General features: G+C 43.0%; 1 protein-coding gene across 10 annotated transcripts in view; it reads right to left on the bottom strand.

Moving 5' to 3' along the window:
- Positions 1-19,442, bottom strand: part of MACF1 (microtubule actin crosslinking factor 1) — a 315,228-nt gene that overhangs the window by 3,625 nt on the left and 292,161 nt on the right. For 7 of the 10 annotated variants that reach the window (XM_042996700.1, XM_042996694.1, XM_042996698.1 and 4 more), the window contains 10 exons: positions 19,104-19,292; positions 18,260-18,380; positions 17,389-17,552; positions 15,838-16,000; positions 14,440-14,594; positions 13,500-13,574; positions 12,347-12,364; positions 9,220-9,337; positions 1,929-2,140; positions 1,294-1,404 (listed from right to left, as the gene is read on the bottom strand). In XM_042996700.1, coding sequence (XP_042852634.1) covers positions 1,294-1,404; positions 1,929-2,140; positions 9,220-9,337; positions 12,347-12,364; positions 13,500-13,574; positions 14,440-14,594; positions 15,838-16,000; positions 17,389-17,552; positions 18,260-18,380; positions 19,104-19,292 — 1,326 coding nt within the window. The remainder of the gene's footprint in view (positions 1-1,293; positions 1,405-1,928; positions 2,141-9,219; positions 9,338-12,346; positions 12,365-13,499; positions 13,575-14,439; positions 14,595-15,837; positions 16,001-17,388; positions 17,553-18,259; positions 18,381-19,103; positions 19,293-19,442) is intronic. The other 3 variants (XM_042996695.1, XM_042996699.1, XM_015542186.2) reach the window with 3 other exon arrangements.

Below are 19,442 nucleotides of genomic sequence, written 5' to 3'. Positions count from 1 at the left end.
GCCCACACAGGAGGAGGAGCACCAGTTTCAGAAGCTACTGCTCGTGAGCATGCCGCTGGCGAGACCGCAGCCCTGGAGGCCCTGGGCTGGAGTCCACGTCGGGATGTGGCCTGTAGAAAATACCCACAGGTAAGGAAAGATGAAACCTCGAAATGAGCAAAAGGTAAAACCTTAAGATGAAACAAAAAGGCTGATCTATTAGAATCCTGTGAGCATTTTGTACTTCATAAATACATTTAAAATTTTAGAACTTTTGAGACTTTCATGAAACTGGAGCCATTAAGGAAGAAGGAAAGCAAGATAAGCAGGTAGAGTCCTGGGGTTTTGGTGGCAGGAGGTCCCCAGATCATGTTCTAAACCAGACAGATTTCTGAACTGGAGCTTTAGCTCAGAGCGGATGAATCCCAAAGCAGCAGCCCATTCACAGGCACTGGTTTCTTACATCTCCCGCCTTCGCCTTCTGGGGCTGAAGCTTTGCATGACTGAAGGCAATGCTATCTTTTGAGGCACAAGGAACCAGTATTTCCCAGCAGGAGCTAGAATGCAAATTTTCCCGCTATCAGACAAGCCACTAGCCCATGTTTTGTTTCTGAAACACTGCTCTTCCACAAATGCTTTGGGCCATTTTAAAGACTGCACTCAAACATGCTTAACTGCCAGCATGTGTATTCAAATCAAGGCTTCAGACACCGAAGTGACTAGGCCACTAGTCACACATCCGCGTGACTTAAATTCAGAAGTTAAAATCTGAGCCTCGGAGCAGTGTTCGCTGATGCGGTGTTTGGCTGAAGAAGGCAGCACCCGCCCCTCACACCAGTTTGGCAGTATCAACCACCCTGAGGACGTGGCTCAGGGCAGGGGACGCCAGCCACTCTTCTGTTCTAGCAAAGATAGAACGCTGCTGAACATGCACCGTAGTTGAATTTCAAGTGTTCATAACTCGTCTGTGTATCGGAGGTTTGGAGACTCCGAGAGGCCCGAGTTTTATAAATAATATCCATCAACATATCACCAGGAATGACAATTGTTCATCACCCTGGAAAAACATCATTCTAAACACTGGCAGCAAGTTGTTAATCCAGTTTTAGGCATCTCTTGTTTATCTCCAATTTTGGTGAATCCGAGTTAGAAACCCCTGAAAAGCACTTGACTAGATGAATCGGCTGTGAGAGCAAGCACCACACAGATGGAAAAGAGCATGGACTTGTGTCAGGAAGAGGAGCCGATCCAGTTCTCGGCATTAGCGAGGGCCTCGTCGTGACCGTGTCCTTAGTCAGCAAAACCATACTCTACCTCGGGGCTGGGCAGCTGGAGGTCAGGATAATGGCTGTCCCTGACAGGGGTGCCAGCTTTACTGTTTACCAACCAGGGTTTGTCATAACAGCGAGGGAACTGAAGTGGAGTCTGCGAAACGGAAATCCAAAGGGAAGGATGGGAACAATTGAAAATGGAACAGAAAGGAAGCAAATTGGGAACACAAAAAATAAATAGAAGACACTGAATTTTAAAGAAACAGAAAACAAAACAAAACGTGCATCAGTTTAACAGGATAAAAGGGACCAGGCAGAAAGGCAACAGCATACTTTATAAGTAACCCATCAAAACAACCAAATTTATTCGCTGGCTTCAGCTGCACAGAGAGTGCCTGGATTTCCAAAATTAGTAATTCTGGATGGGAGATTATGTGGAAAGAAGTGTTTCTGACTTAACGATCTGAGTTCGTATTTTAATAATGTCCTTCAAAGTAAAATCTTAAAGGTCCTGTTCTCTATTGTGGCCTGGAGAGACTGGTCTAGGTAGAGCTTGGTCAGTGTATCTTCATGTTCCTCTCCTGGCTGGAGGCGTTCAGAGGCTACACTTAACACCAAACTTCTGTAAATATGGGAACAGGGACAAAGGCCATAAGAGAGGTCAGTGTCAGTACATACCTTGGTACCACTGGCTGGGGTGGCTGGAGAAGACGGCATGGATGTACAGCTGTGGTTACTCTGACTAGCACTGGAGCTGGAGCGGGTGGGGGAGGCAGCCCGCGAAGATGGTTTGGACCTTCGACCCCGTGATCGGAAAGGGGTCATTCCCTGGGATGCCCCCTCAGGCAGGATGAATTTCTCTCTAAGCTCGATGTTAGTTCTACCTCGTGCTAAAAAGGAACAAACACACACATACAATGTCAGTTAATCTAAAAAAAAAAAAAAAAATGTGTCTTTGATGGTCATACAGCTGCTTGACCCCATGATAACAGCTATTAAGTTATAGATTTAGTACTATCTGTGGATTCTTTTAAAATAAATTCATGATTTGTCAGTCTGTCATGATTCTTACCCATAGCAATGAAGTAATAAGCCTCATTGGTTTGCCATGATAAAGAATTTTATATAAGAGGTAGCATCTCATTCTGTGGTAATGATCTTGCCATGTCACTGTCCCCTGGGGTAAGCACACCGTAACGGGTCAAAGAAAGCGGATGCAGCAGTGCACAAACCTCTGACATTAGATCAAAACCCCTCTTTTCTCTCTCATAGTACATGTGTACTTTTTGCTCAGATTTTTGCAGGACAGTGGAGAAAAACAGATCATTGCAATCAACATTGTCCAGACTCTTATTTGAATTCAGTTGCTAACAATCCCCAGGGAAGCGGTCCAGGAACTCAGGATGGTAAAAAGACTGGGATAAAATCATTAAGAAGTAAACATGTGGGAGGAGAGAGAGAAAGATTGAGACCATGCACAAAACTTGCCAGTGAGAAATGTGAGATCAAAAACTGAAAGCGACAAGAAGCTTAAGGGACAATGGTGAGTGGCAGGAATGTCAGGTGGGAGGCGATCTGGAAACTGCTCTGAAGGCCAACAGGTGCTGTCCCATGGCTTTCTGGAGCTGTATAACCAGAACTTAAAATTTGGATTCAGTCAGAGGATTCCAAGGATGACCAATATAAATGTTAAATGTGAAAGACACTGCTAATTTAAAAGAAATAATTCCTCTGGAATATGTCCTTAGATTATTTCTCACCAAAAGGGTTTATCCTGTAATAACTTCCTCCCTCCTTCATCTATCCTAAACTGCTCACTTTTTAGAATACGCTAGATAGATCTGAACAACAGGACCTCTGGTGAAACTTGGGAAAAGAACTGTTATAAACAAAATGTTTGTCATTCTTTTCTAGTAAGATTTTTCACTCTGGCCAGGAACCATGGGTTTAGCAGATTTGAGGTACCTGTGCCCACCCCCCTCTTCTGCCCAAACCTGCAGGTCTTCAAGGGAACTGAGGAATTTTGGTACAATGAGATTTTAAATCAGGTTTCATGGGTGTCCAAGCAGCGTAGTACCAAATTCCTAGATCAAATTCTTCTCAATATATTATGCTGACATAACATATCAAAGCGTCAGGTTAAAAGGGCCAATGTGGGTATCAAAACCTGAGTTACAATCTAGGCTCAGCTACCAACCAGGTCTTCCTGCCCTGGGCCTCAGTTTCCTCCGGCTGATCCCATTGTCTCGATGGCCTATGAACGCTGTTTCCTTCCTCCTCAGGCCCCAACAGCATGTGCCCCTCAAGGCTCATTCCTTGTCCTTGGGTTCTGTACTCATGCATTTTCTGGACTTCAGTGTTTTCCCCTGTGTCTACACTAAAGATTCTCCAAGAGAATTTCCTTCAGCACTAACATGGGAACTTCAGTAAGACTTCTCATCACTAATAACTGTGGGTTCAGGACTTACATTTCTTTATTTTGTGTTTGCTGAAGTGCCCAGCGTAACAGTGGACACACAACAAAGGCACTAAGATAATAGTGATGAATAAAAATCATTACTTAGCTGAGGATTCACCCCAAAAGAAATGCTTATGTCCCTGAGCTGTACAGAACTTCAGTCGTGTAATTTAAACCTAGTAAACATTTAACAGTTTACTTGTGCACCGGCTCCCCCAGACAAAAACAACAGAGTGATACAAGAGGAAGACTCTGAAGCAGGACCTCAGGTGAGCGCCACAGCATTACATTTAAAATGTAATGATATGATATCATGTTGCTCGTGCACTGCACAATTTACAGAATGTCATCACATGCAGTAGGGCACTTGACTGTCACCAGGGACCTGTTAGCATCCCTGTCACAGACAAAGGAACTGAAGCACTCACAAGGCTGAGGTCAAGGAGAGCCGTGGTAGGGCTGGGACTAGAAGCCACGTCTCCACCTGAGCTCTCTCCCCGCCCCACGCTCTTCACATCCTCATCTACACTAGCGGTTCTCCACTCGTCCCTTACCTCACTCAGGCTCCCGTCCCCACCACAGCACCTAAATCACTCTGCCAAGTTATTACTGATAGCTTTAAACTGTACAAAGGTTGAAATATACAGAAAAGTACAACGAGAATAAAAATTCCTTCATCTTACAACCTAAGGGACATCACTTACAATGATGGTGTGTCTTTATTCCTGTGCACAACTGTGTATGTGTACATATATAATTTAATACAAAAACATCAGGAGCATTCCTCCATGCTTGACAGGTCTTGCATAATTTCAACTAGCTGCATGGCCTTATTTCATCATATGGACATCAATTTATTTAACCAACCCTACTAGTTATATTTCTAATTTGCTTACAATTTCTTAAACATCATATACAATGTCGTGACAAACTACTCGTAAAAGGTTTTTGTGCATATCGATGATGATTTCCTTAGGATAAATTTCTGTTAAGTGCATTTTCTGGGGAGAAAGGATGCACACAAGATTTTTGATACTTCTCAACTGATCTCCCAAATTTTATACCAACATACACTCTCCAAAATAATGCAGGAGTATACTGAAATTACTTCCTTCTGGCTAATGCTGTTATTCACATGTGCACACATATACATGTACAGATAAAAATCTAATAATCTGACAAGTAAAAACACCTCTCTGCTGTTGTAATTTCCATGTGGGGGGATAACTGCTCTTGTCTTGAAATACTCTCTTCCCTTGGCTCCCAGGACACTCTCTCTCCTGCTTTTCCTCCTTCCCGCCCATTATCAAACACTGATGTCCCCTGCTTCTGTCTGTAGTCCTGTTCTCCCTCTTAGCTTTTGAACCCGGTGGCGATGAGCTCACCGACCTGACACCTCATTGCCATCATACAGTTGTGCCTGACTCCAAACGTGTCCTGTGCGCAGACCCTTTGCTGGATCACAGAATCTTATACCCAGTGACTGATTAGACATGATCAGAGCCAGAAACCAGGGGGGTAGTGTAGGTCTCTCCTTCCTGATGGCAGTTTGGCCTCCTGATTCTATCCTCTAAAGCTCCTCAAATCCCCAGTGCATTCCCACACCCCCAAACCTCCTTACACTTATGTGGATCATGGGCTATCTCCTCCACCATGCACGGGATATAACAGGCTTCCAACTGGTCTCATTTCTCATCTCATCCCCTAGAACTGAATTTCTAAATAAAAACCTGATAACTCTAAATGGCTCAAAATCATTCCATGGTCTTCCATTGTTTACAGCAGAATTTCCCAAACTAAGGTTTTCTGAGAGGGTTCCTACAAAAAGAGCTCAATAAACACCTTCCCCCTTTGGAAGAGCCTTAATGAGATTAGCATTTTGTGAGCTCTAGGGAGACCTACAGTAAAGAAACCTGCCTTAGCTTTAAGCTGGTGTTTTCCAAAAACACTTGACTGTAATTTTTTGAAGATCACATGTTGGAGACCAGGGCCTGAAGGCAACCATTCTAGTTTTTCAACACCAAAGGGGCCACCATTTTCTAAGGGACTTAGGCTGGCCACATGATGTTGGCTAGAACAGGATGGCCAGTCACAATTGAGTTCTTAGCTCCTGTTTAATGGATATGGAAGTTCAGTTTTACAAGATAAAAAGAGCTCTGTGGATGTGTGATGGTAGCACAACAGTGTGAATGTACTTAATGCTGCTGAACGCTTCGAAAATAGTTAAGATGGTAAATTTATGTTATGTATATTTTACAACAATAAAAAGAAAAGGAAAACAATCAGTTCTAAGCCAAATTGTCTTTTAAATCTTCATGAATGAAGTGTTCTAGATCTCCACTTATTTGGAGGAACTAATTTGTCTAGTGCTCAAAAACATATATAGTACCCTAAAAGTAGATCTGTTCTTAGGCAGGGCACTGTTTTCATCTCTATCCAAAACATCATGATCTCCTTTGCCATGGATGAATTCAGAAACTGAAACCTCCAATTTTGGCAGTGTTGGGAACCTACCTAGTTGAATATTTTCACTGTATGTTTGGCTAAAGCAATGCGCGGTTTGAGAGCTCTCTCACTTTATTTTTTTAAGTTTATTTTCAGAGAGAGAGGCAGAGAGAGACAGAGAGAGAGAGAATCCCAAGCAGACTCTGCGCTGTCAGCACAGAGCCCTAGGTGGGGCTCAAACTCATGACCAGGAGATCATGACCTGAGCTGAAATCAAGAGTTGGATGCTTAATTGACTGAGCCACCCAGGCGCTCCTCTCTTACTTTTTGTTTTAAATTTATTTTGAGAGACAGAAGAGTGAGTGGGGTAGGAGCAGGGAGAGAGAGAATCTCAAGCAGACTCTGCACTGCCAGCCTGGAGCCTGACACAGGGCTCGAATCCACCAACTATGAGATCATGAGCACAAACCAGAGTCATGCTCAACCGACTGAGCCACCCAGGCGCCTCTCTCACTCACCTTTTTAAGCAGCTATGTAGCAGGAGGTAACAAATGACTGTGTGTGTTAGTATTATACTGTCATAAATTTTGTTCTATCCTCAGTCTAACATTCTCTATGGTCTAGACAGCCAAGGAAATGCAACACAAATGAATATAAAATCTACCCTAAGTGGTGCTTCTCGAAGCCACATGAATCTTCACAGAATCCTAGATAGCTTCAAGAACTCTCCTCTTTGTGATATTCATGCCCTCCCCAGTCACTTCTTACATCCACCACAGCCCGTAAGTGTTCACCTCCTAGTGCAATTTTTTGATTAGAAATACTCATCCTGTCACTGGTAGAGTTATGATAACTAAGACTGCTGGGCAGTTCTGTACTCTGCAATCAGCCCAATCGAGATGATTACTGAGTGCTAGGAGGTCATTCCTGGAGAGGCATAGAGGAAAGCCTTACCTTGTTTTCTCCAAGGGATGCTGAAAAGGCTACTATTTTCCACAGAATACAGGTACTAGACGGCCCTCCCAAACTTTCTTGGGGTTCCAGTTTTTAGCTATTAATGTAAGGACAAAGCAAGCAGTGTTCCCCTTGGCCATCAGCATAAAGTTATTGTAAACAGAGCAAGTAAAGCAGGCAGCAAACAGGCAACCAGATTCCAAAATGTCACATGCAGTATCTCTTCTGTTTATTTGTTTAGTCCAATCATACAAGACCCTCCCCCCCAAAAAACACGAACCAAACAAAAAAAAAACCCCAAAATCTTACTAATAGGTTTAGAAAAAAAATAATGTTGTCTTACTGAGTTATGGTTAAAATCCTATATATACATTGCTCCTGCTCCCGATGTAAAACCATGAAAGAGGACTTTTATATCAAGGAAATTAGTTTGCAACATAGTAACTTCTAAAAATGATTAAACACTTTCAAGTTTTTATCAGAATAGGTGCTTTTAAAATTAACTTTTTTTTAATTAATTAAAATTATTTTTGTTTACTGGAGTAATTGCAGAATGAGTTAAAATAAAAGAAGCTACTTATGGGCATATCTGAATTCATGTGAGAACTGCACCCTTTAGCTCTAAACACTTCAAAATAGGACTATAAATCACTTCCAAAGAAGTTATGTAACTGTACTGTAAACATTTCTACCAGGTTTATAAATATGCCTCACCAATTTAATTACACAGGCCGAACCAGCAATCCACACACACAAAGGGGAGGTGGTGGGTATGCCAGCCTCTGAGACACATGGCACCTTGATCAGGAGAACACACTTTAGAGCCAGACTGTCTTGGAACTGAATCCTGTCTCTGCCATTTATTACTTGTCTGTCCTCAGGTAAGTTATTTAACTTTTCTGTGCTTTAATTTCCTATTCTGTAAAATGGAGACAATATTGGTCTGCACCTCATAGCCGTGTAAATGTGTTATCATATGTAAACTGCTTATAACAGCGTGTGGCATCTAAAAAGCTATGTAAGTATTTGTTAAATGTACAGAAACTCTGAACAAATTCCATGGGTACTGTTTCAACAGAAGGGTTCTATGCTCCATCAACTTATAACAGTTAGAAAAGCTAGGGCTTGGCTATTTCAAAGCATTCGTAAAGGCAGCAGATGCCACAGAGCCAAGAGGCACCACAGTTTAAGAAGCAAAGCCATTCTCAGTGGGCTGGGGTGTGGGTTAGGGGGACAAAGCTTAAAAGCCAACCTATGGGAGACTGACTGGAAATCGAAGAGCTGGAATCAGAGCGCTTTATTTTACTCCCAGGATGGTGAACTAGAATAAAAAAATAAACAAACACAAAGAAACAGAGACAGAGCAGGAAACGCAGAAACTGGTCAAGAAAGACAAACTGGCAGACAGTGGAGGAGCCTCCTGTATACCCACATGCAGCTTGGCCAGCAGGAAAAGGGAAAGGCCGCAGGTGAAGAGGGTTTAGCCACCAGAACCTGATCCCCTCTCCTCTGTCGCAGCCCTCACATGCCTGTAGCTGCAGCTGCCATCGTTCGCATGAAATTTCCCATCTTCTTTTGCCTTTGGGCTGGCATGCCCACCCTTTCAAGTTCAGCATCCCAGGGTCTTGCTTCAGTGATCACCTGTCTTAGAAGCATCTGCGCTGAGGGCTAGGTGTTCATTATCCCCTCTCCTAGCCATGGGAGATGCAGTCCTTCCCTGCATGGGAGGAGCCCAACACCCTCCCCGAGTTTCCGGCATAGGAATCAGGAGCACTAATCAGGAACTTCAGAGGCTTCATTAGGCTCCTTTCCAGGCTAGTGTTAATTTAACGGCTCAAACCGAAACACTGGAAGATGCCAATAAATTCCTAATTCTTGTTACTGTATCTCAAAACCTGTCTCCTCTGACAGCATCCACCTCTCCTGCTTTCTCTTCTTGGTCTACTCAGGCACCCTCAAGTTCCAGTCTGTGCTGGTGGAGTGACATCTAGGTAGCTTAACAAAGTAAAACCCAAACAGACCCACTAGCAACACTTTGTGTAAGCATGAAAGATAAAGATCAGCGGTGAGGGAGTACCTAATGTGTAATTTATGCTCAGGAAGGTTCCTTACCTCGGCAGGGATCATTTTTCACTAAAAATTCATCCAGGGCCATCCATCCTCCACCAACTCGGACCATCACTGTGCTGCGCAGGATGCGGACCAGCCGCAGCTGCTGAGAGTCTCCGAACTGCAGGACCAAGGGGACAGCGATGAGTGACTGTGTCCTAGAGCAGGCCGAGGCCTTCTTCCCAGAGCAGACTGTATTCAGACATGACACATGACAGTTTGACAGTCTGCAGGAGAATTTTAACTATTTGGCATTTTTCACAAAAGAATTTAAAACATGGAACAGCTGAGATATCAAGGTAAAGACCAGTGTCTTTCTCTTGGGATCAAGTTAGCTTTTGGTAGTCATGCCTCTACTGTGGGGCAGGGCAGAGGATGGACAAATGTTAGCTCACCTCGGTTCTTTTAAACATTCTGCCCAAATTAAAACCCAGTAGTAAAATTCTTTGTTACGTTAGTTTGCTTTCATAAATGGTAGACATAAAGTATATGTCAACTTCTGAATACAGTGCGCTCAAAAGGTAAATGAAGAACAGCAAATACTATTTCAAGCCTTAAGGAAACCCTTGCAAAGCCATCATTATTACGAGCTTAGAAGGAAAACTGATTTTCCACACAAGGTTTTCAGAAATAAGCCCTCTATATTCTCTAATTGTGAGGTCACCAAGCAGAAAAGTTTCTTCAGCTAAACAAATGATTATAGAATTTTACTAAAAAATTTAGTTGAAGAAAATAAAATTTTAATCTACCATGATTATATAGTATTCAACAATCAATTTCAGAGATTAAGACAAGTATGACTTTCTGATATTTATTTTTTCCTCTTTCCTCACCTAACATCCCTATTTCTTAGCCCCGTTAACATATGGAGTTTCCTACTGCATAATAAATTACCCTCTTCCTAAAATAAGAGGCAACAAAAGAGAATCATGTGGAAATCCCAAAACAAAAATCAAACATTTGGTTGGAGAAATAGCATTCCTAAAATTTAATTCAAGGAGAATGCTGGGGTTGGGGTGGGGGCGGGGGAGTGAAGGGACTAATTAGTTAATTTACATTTTTAAATTTATAAAGGAGAACCACAACTTTGAAACAAGGTATAAAAATTGAAAATGCCAGAAAGGATGTTTGAGAAAGACACATAACCAACCTCCCTGAAAATTAATATATTTGCAGTAATTCTCTGTATTACTCTGCACTGGCTCAAGTGCACTGTTTATATAGGCAGCAAGGTGACTGAAAAAGTATTACCCCCCTCCCCAATCCTTTACTTTGAAAATGACTCCATTTTCGAATGACTATATCTCTCATCTACAGTTGTTAAGATTTTATACAGAGTGACCACAGCAACAGCATGGTGTAATATAAAAAGCACTGAAATGGGTGCCCAGAGATATGAGGGAATAAACGTCCTGTCCTGGGAAGGAAGCTGCCTCTTGGGCCTCTGAGGGTGCCTCCCTCATCAGCTGGCCCAGCAGAAGAAACGGGAGGCACCGCAAGAGGAATGGAGAATCCCACCACAACCAAGAGCAGTGACGCCAGAGTCACTAGTCGGGGTTCTCTCTGGCTTGGTGAGGAGAGGGAGGAAGTAAGGGCCACTACATCCTCCACAGCGAGTCAGGAAGGGACTCCAAGAAGTACCTTATCCTTCTATTAGTACTGTGCCCTGTACTTTATCTGTCAGTGCTTAGAATTACTTCATTTGACTCATTCCTCTTTTGTCCTTATTTTTTTTTTCTGAAGTGCTCTCTGAAAGATTCTAACTTGTTTCTGCTGAGCTGTAAGGAAAAGGGGGTTTGATCCAAGCCAGTAGCAAAAGTGGCTGGGGGGGGGGGGGGGGAGTTGAGGCCAGAGTAGTAGAAGGGGCCATAGCAGCTCTAAAAATGGGGAGCTGTGCAAACCTGGCAAAGCTGGGCAGTGAGGCAGAGGCCCCAGAAATGTCTTGGGGTGACAGTAACTTGTTTCCCTCTCTTCACTGGAAAATCCCTTACAGTGACCTGGGTTCTTGCAGTGGCTCTGACACTAGCTGTGTGACTATCAGCATGGGATCCTTTGGGTCTCAGGTGCCTCATGCACAAAATGAACTCCAGGACTCTGTTTCCAATATTGGAGCTAACTCGTCTGACCCTTACTGTCAGTGGAGCAGTAGAGGAGGAGGTCACTGCCACTTCAAGGACCCGCCGGCTGTGTGTGCAGGTTATTAGCAAACAGGTACAACTTTTAGGTATGACTTGGCACTTTCATGCAATGACATTTTAAACCCAGTTTCTTTCTATACTCTGTTCTTCCCACTGGCCCAGAATGTTATTGGGAGTGAATGACTGTTGCAATACCTAGAACCTAATATTGACTGAAGGCCTCAAATAAACTCTTAGTGGTTCTGATTTCATATCACAAGACAGACTTTACCCATGCAACTTCCTTCCATTTGAAGGCACAGGACCCCAGAGCCCTCAAAAGATCTGTATGGTTAGAATTACCAAGCGGAGTCAAAAGCATTTAATCTTTTCTTGCAAGTCTAATTTGATCCCTGAGATTTTGGCTGGCTGGACATAATCAGCACACTTGAGGCTATGGCCAATCATGACTGCTACACTATAGTTCTCAGGCACCTTATAATTATAAAACATGTAAATACAAGTAAATATTAATAAGGCCTTTAAATGGATGGAGTACTTAAGTACCCCAAGACTTTTTTGATTTATTGTACATTATAAAATTTGTGTTAACTGTCAAAAGACTGGTATAAATCAGAACTGTGCTGTTTGGTATTCTGATTTCCAAAACAGAAGTATAAGACCTGGTTGCTTTTAGAAGCACGTTGGATCGATACCACAGCTTCAAATTCCCCTGAATCACATTACTTCAAATTCAGTCCAGCATAATACCATTTTTAGCCAATCTAATTTTAAATGGAAAATTTCATCTCCTTTAAAAAATAACGTACTTCTATCCTGTTGCTAAGACAGCTTTACAATATCAGCCCTGTTAGCAGTTTCTCCACTTGGTAAGACAACCAGATGTGACCCAGGCATGCTTCAGATTATGTCCTCTCCCCACAGCAAAGAACAGGCAGCACGAGCTACACAGACCATTTCCACCGAGGAGAATGTTGCAAGGCACACTGTACCTGATTGCCGAGGAAGAACTATAGACAAAAGAGTAAAGGATGGAGGAAATAGAAGAAAAAAAAACAAAAAAACAGAGAACATTTTGTCAAATTAACACTAAGGAACAAAAATCATGCAATCACGTTACCAGTCTTCAAGCATATTCTTCGAGAGCTCCTGCCACAGGGGCGTGGTTTTACAAATTAATTAAGACCTAACTTTTCCACTCTATTGCTCTTGTTAATTCATGTCTCTCAAAGGCATTAAAAAAACAACAACAAGAAAATAAAAAGCAATAAGCAAGCACAAGATTGCTTAAAGTTTTATTAACTAGATGCCCTGGACTGGATCCAAGGCACAATCACCCAACACTTGCCAGCTAAAGAGCAGCCCAGGGTGGTTTTGGTGTACTTGGAAGACACTTTAACATACTGATGGAACCTAGATTCCCTGTTTCTAACTCAGTACAAAAAGCTGTACAATCTGAACCCTCTTTACCAATCCTAGATTTTCCTTAGGACTTCAGAGAATCCAGATAAGCTGAATATATTTAGAAGTGCTGTTTCAGATCCCTCCTATGCCCCAAGCCAGGTCCCAAAAGAAGCTAGAACACAGCATCATTCATGGTCAATTACGTCCACACTCAGCACAGCCTTCCAGGGAAGACTACTGAGGCTGGCGTCCCCTTAGTGCATCAGCTCAGAGCAGACAGAGCATCCTTTGGGACCTTGACAGAGTTCCTCCAGCCACCTCTGAGCTCGGGAGCCACTCAGGCTCACAATGCTCAGCACTTTGGGGTAATCCGTCAGTCTTCAGGTAATTGTTGCCTCATCTTATGGAACAAATGTCTCCATTTCCCTAAAGACTTTGGTCAGCAAAAGAGAGAACTTCGATATGTCTCCTATACTGGAACTCAAGTACAAGCCTGTTAGCTAAATATGACGCTATTTTTCAGATGGGACTATGTAGGGCACTAAGCTTAGCCCAGCAGGACACCTGACCTCTAGAACCTACAGAGAGTGACCACATCTTAAGTCCTACTGGCTCTGGTCCTCCAAGCGTTGGTAGAGGGAAGGTGGGACCATCTGGTCAGCTGTGTGCCAGGTTACTTTCACCTGGAAGGACCATATAGGAGGAACAACTACCACAAAGGACTAGTTTTCTCTTCCTTACCCGATATTTATTCTCTCCAATCTGCTCCACCTGAAACCTTTTTGCACATTTGCACTGAGCCACTTGTCTTGTGACCTATTGGTTGTGAACAACAAAAAAAGAAAAGTGTGAGGGGTAAAACAAGACTTCCTCTTCAGAGAAACAAAGATTTTTACATGTAAACAGAAAGCTATTTGTTCTCTTTTAGATATTTTAGATTTTTGATACATGCATTTATCCTTTATTCCAAATTAATACATGTCACACATTTGTTGGTCATACATTTGTTTCCAAGTTCCTTCAGAGAAATGTGCTAATATGCATGCATCAAAATCAAACCAAGTACAGCAAACTATGAACTGTTTTAAATTTAAACCTAGGAGCCTCAGAGTCCCCAGAGGTTAGTCCTGGGGTGTTCCAGGCCATACCCAAGACCTGCCCCACTAACCTCTCCTTTTCTAGGATCAATAAATCCTGAGATCTCCATGTGTTACTAAGGAATTTGCTATTTTCAATGTGATGGATGAGATTTTCAACATGGAGAAAATTTTTAACTAGGCAGAAAGGTTGGTTGGTATACACCGTGTTAAACATTACTTCACATTTTACTCCTTAAATGCCTTATTTGAAGACCACATGCTCCTGGATACTGACATAGAATGCCCAGGACTGAGAGAGGACTTGTTCTAGGCAACATGGTGTCTGTGAACTGGAATGGGTGTGGTAAGTCTGTGAACATGGGAGGAACCACAGATGTGACTCATTTGAGTAAAAAGTCATCTAGACTGAAAGAGAGAGCTCAACAGCCAGAGATACTCTGGGGAATCATCCTCCAAATGGGAATTTGCCAAACAGGACTCCAAATAATGATCTTGTGACAGTTAAGTCACAGGGCTGATATGGTCATTGCACCCAACCACTATGGTCAAACATGTGCTCAAAATACAGTTATTTCCCATACCTCGTCTTCAATTTTATCTGCGTCGGTTGTTGGGCGGTAAGCATCCTTGTTGGGATGCAGAGCAGCCACGAATTCATAGTAATCGATGTAGCCATCTCCATCTCGGTCAAAAATGTCAGCGACAGCAGTCATCTCTAACTTGGTGGTAGGAAACTCTGGAGAAAAGCAATCACATTTGGAACATTTTAAAGAACAGTGCTTACTTGGCTTGCTGGAGGACATATAAATACTTCTTGAAAGAAAAAACATTTATGTCTTGCTTTTTGCTCAAAAATAATATATGCCCACTTAGAAGATATAATGTTATAAAGACACAGTACCCAGAGACTACTTACTGTTAAGTTTTTAGTGTTTTGATTATAGACTCCCTCCTCCCCCACTCAAAAGAAAAAAAGAAAAGAAAGAAAAAAAGGCAATATTTCAGGTATATTGAAAGATGTGATATTACAACTACCCACAGGCCTACCATCCACCATGAGAATTTACTTATCTACTCCACTACTGCTGGATACTTTGATTATTTCAGAATAGTGACAATGTGGACTAGGATGAAGTTTTTTTTCTGTTTAGACAACTACCTTAGGCTCTTGAAAAACTGCTTCCCAAAGAAGTGTGAATATTTACAGTAGCCAGGGTGATTTATTAAAATGTGAATCAGATAGGTCCCTCAGGTGAAAAACCTCTGGTGGTTTCCCACTGTCCTGCTGCCTCTAGGATCAGAGGTCAGATCTGCTCTCTTCACCCAGGGCCTACCAGGCCCTGCATGAGTTGGCTGCTCTTGACCTTTCCAACTTCATCTCTTACCACTCCCCTAGATCATGACAGCCCAACCACATTAATCTTTCTATTCCTAGAACATGCCAAGTTCATGCCCACCTCAGCGCTTGGAACCTGCTGTTCCCTTAAATATCACTTCTGCAGACAGGCCTTCCTTGGCCACCCATGTAAAGTTGCACAGCTGTGAGATGTGCTCTGTGGCCCTGGCAAGTCACCTAGCTACTTTATGCCTCAATTCTTTCTCTTGCTAAAAATAATTGAGATCATGTATTTTGTAAGCTGCATACAGATGTCAGAAACTGGTATTATGAAAAATTTTGAATTTCAAACACTTTACTTAGAACCTCATCATTCACAAAAGTTGGCTCTTTAATCTACACCTCAAACAGGTTTTACTTGCCACTCTGTGTCAACAAGACCTTTTTTTTTTTATTCCAGCAAAATGAAATTCTTCTTTCCATCAAAATGATAGGCCAATTTTAATAATAAGCAGTTACATTACTTCCTCCCTAACCCTACTGCTTTAACTTCAGAAAGACTCTTTAGCCAGAATATCGCTTGCTTCTGCCAAGTGCAAGGAATGCAGATGTGACCCATGTTTGGAAGTATGAGTGAACTCACTGGATGCTAGAATGCCATCAATAAACTCCTGACGTGTTATCTTCCCGTCCTGGTCCTTGTCAATTCGCCGGAAGAAATCCATCACCCGAGATTTTTTGTGATTCATCCAACGCATATACTTTTTCCTCCAGACATCGAAGTCAAAGTTGGCAAATTCCTTCAACTAGAGAGAAATCATAGGTGTCAACACGATTTATTCTTTTGGCTCTCAAATCTGCCCGGAGCATACCAAAACTTTCAGACATTCAGTAAAGCCATGCAGGCCTTCCGGAGGGGCATCAACAATGACATCCGTGTGCTCCTTGTGAAGGCACAATCTGGGTCCTTCACTTAAAGCTGTGATTGTTTACATGAGCTGTGGTATAGTGGAGCAGTGAGAGGAACGGTAACTGAACAACCACCATGGAAAATATGGAGCACGCGTAACAAGAATGGGTGGAACCAGCCTTGCTTTCCCTTTGCACTTTTCGAAGGATCACCTTCTCAGATGTAAGGGAATGGATTCTATCCCAGAAGAGAAGTCCTTAGCACTCCTCACTTATGTGATTTTGAAAAGAACTGTGGTCACACTGAGGCCCGGGTCGGAAGGCTCATGTTTCCCATCATTTTCTGAGATGAGAAAATTTGAGTTCTGGCTGGAAGCATTAAGAATCCAACCCGTGCGTGCAGCAAGCATGTTTCTTTGGAATGGTGCCAGAGGGGGCAAACTGCCCGTCTGACTTCCATGTGAAATATTTGGCTTTGGCAGAGGACAGCAGGCCTGAGCAGTGGGCAAGGCGAGGTTTAGCTGCTCGGACTACGTTGGTGAGACAGACTCAGAATGACTGAGACGGGGCAGCCGTTCTCCCCCTGGTCATTCAAACTCCAAAGTTGGAAGGAATAGGGAAAAAAGAAAAAGCCAAAAACCAAATATGCTTAAAACTCAACTGACCTACAGAAATAACAACAAAAAACACAGAACACTCACTTCCGGGCATAGCTGCTTTGACAGGCACAAATAAAAAAAATATAGAAGATATTAGAGGTTTGTTTTAGAAATTAGGAAGTGTAGTACTAGATTTTTTTAGGTTGGTGTTAATGATACTTCAAAATAGATTTGCTCTTCATCATTAGTGAATATTCAGAGAAATCACAAGGTCATAAAAGTTACCCTTGTTTCCTAATTGTGTAACTTACACCTTTACATAAAGGGCCCAATAATGGTTGTTAGTGTGATAAGCTGCACACCTGGAAGTAACTCAGCCAAGTTCTGCTTCTGATTCTTGACCACAGCCAGGTGCTGAGGAGGGTCGCATCACAGACCAGAGCCTCATGGACTGGCTGGTCACTTGCTTGCTTGCCTTCCACAGCTAGGTGCTATGTATGACCTACTCTGTTGTGAGTGGTCTCCTCACCCATGAGCTTTTCTCCTAGGGGGCCTGAAGGACACAGTACTGGCTCACCCTGGTCTGTCCTCTCCTTCTAGAGAAGTAGGTCAAGGTACACATAGTAAGAGGGCCTCAGAAGGTTAAGTCACCTCCCTCCAGGAAAGGATGCTTGGCAGGGCCTTACCTCTTCCAGTCTATCCAAGGCATCGTTCAGCTTCCGCTGCCGCTCCAGTGCTAGCAGCCACACCTGCTGCCAGCGGGCAGACAGCTGGTTGATTCGTGGGTTTTTCGCTTCAGACTGTGAAAGGATTGGCATGGGAGGAGGGGTGGACTGACTCAAGGACTTCCCTAAAAGGAAAAATAACTACGAGATTAGAAAAGCTGCTTTTGTCAGTTCACAGAGAGAAAGTGCCATATGTGTTAACTTAGGAGACCCTTAAAATGGTATCCGGTCAGTAAATGCGAAAAAAAATATGGGCAATATTCATGTATTAGGACTGCTCATTTCAAAACTATTGATCTTCCCTCCCAGCCAACAAGTACTTATTTCATATCTTCAAATCAATTCTGTCCTCAGCGAACTGAGGAAATGTCAACTCAACCAAAAAAAGCAGTGGCTCTAGAGGAGCAGATTTATCTTTTAATTAAATTAACATAAGACAAACGTAAACAGCTAGCACTGATGACCAAAATACTGGAAAGGCCACTGCAGTAGAATCTGCTCAACCACTTCAAAATTATGCCAGTCCAAGAAAATGGAATACAGTTACTGCATGTTGGTATACAAAAAGTGAGTTTCAAAAAAACATTTTAAAATACATTTCAAAATACAGTTTTTGAAAAAATGGGGAAGTTTTTTGTTTTGATTTGATTTTAAAGTAGGCTCCACAACCAATGTGGGGCTTGAACTCACAACCCTGAGATCAAGAGTCACACGTTCTACTGATTGAGCCAGCCAGGCGCCCCAAAAAGAAGTTTTTTGATAGGGACTTGGAAAGTGGTCATCTTCAAATAGCAGGAAGGAAACACCCTAACACAGGAGGCTAGAAACATACTGCTGCCGCTGCGGGATTTCTCGATGAAAGGCGTGTGAGCAGGCTCTATATTCTTCCTTTTGTACGTCTTGGTGACCCGGTCCACATCAGGCTGTTTGCGAGTCATTTCCTCCATAAACATCTGTCAGACACAAACAGGGAAAAGAGTTAAAGAGTTTTCTTGGACTGAGACAGAATCAGGCAACTTCACTCACAAAGCCCAAGCTCATGATGGACAGACCAATTCACAGATGCCTTTGTACACTGTCTCACTCCTTTCAAGAAACAACTGAGCAAGGCACTTACTTCATCAGGTATGGGAAACCTGAAGAGATAAGACATGGCTTCTGACTCCAAGGAGCTCACAGCTGAGTGAGGAAAACCAGGAAGTCAGAGCAATGAATGCCACACAGGATACCAAAGAAGGACCTAGGAGACCCTCTCCTGCTGGTGGCTGTGAAGACATAGGCTGCCATGCTGTGAGCGTGCCAGGTGGCTGAGACCTGAGGGCAGCCTCTGGGAGCTAATGGTGACTCTTGGCTGACAGCCAGCAAGAACATGGAGACCTGGTCCTATAACCACAAGGAATCAGATTCTGCCAACAACTGAATGAGCCTGGGTGAGAACTTGCAGCTGGGGCTGACATCTAGATTTTGGCCTGGTAAGATCCTAAGGAGACCCAGCTAACTCAGGCCCAGACTCCTGCCCCATGGAAACTGCAAGAGAGTAAGTGTGTGTTGTTTTAAGCTGCTAAATCTGTATGAATATGATAAGCAGCCATTTAAAAACAAACACACAGGGCAAAGGAAACGGGTTCCATGAGCAACACAGGAAACACCGCGGCCACATGACATGGTGACAATACCTGATGTTCGGCAATGAGGGCTTTAACTCGGTCGATGTTCTGAGGGATCGGCTCCTGGTCCCTCTGAATGAGGGTGGTCTCGGCCCACTGGATCCACGCCAGAAGTTCTTCCAAGAGCTCGGCATTAGCCACCAGTTCTGACAGGGCTGTTTCAAGACGCTGCTGGTGCTGCTTAGCCCACGTCAGGACCTAGGGAGAGAAAGAAAATCCATTGCCTCTCTCAGTCAAGCACATCCTTTGTTTCCAAAGTTTTTTCTTCCGTCTGATCCTAACAATGACTTTAAGGGGGAAGAACACTCAAATACTCCAGAGGCCTCACTCTTACTCTAGTGACAGAGC

This window comes from Panthera tigris, chromosome C1 (genome assembly GCF_018350195.1).
Source record: "Panthera tigris isolate Pti1 chromosome C1, P.tigris_Pti1_mat1.1, whole genome shotgun sequence".
NCBI classification, from domain to species: domain Eukaryota; kingdom Metazoa; phylum Chordata; class Mammalia; order Carnivora; family Felidae; genus Panthera; species Panthera tigris.
Note: the sequence above shows the minus strand (reverse complement) of the source record. Positions and strands in the feature narration are given on the sequence as shown.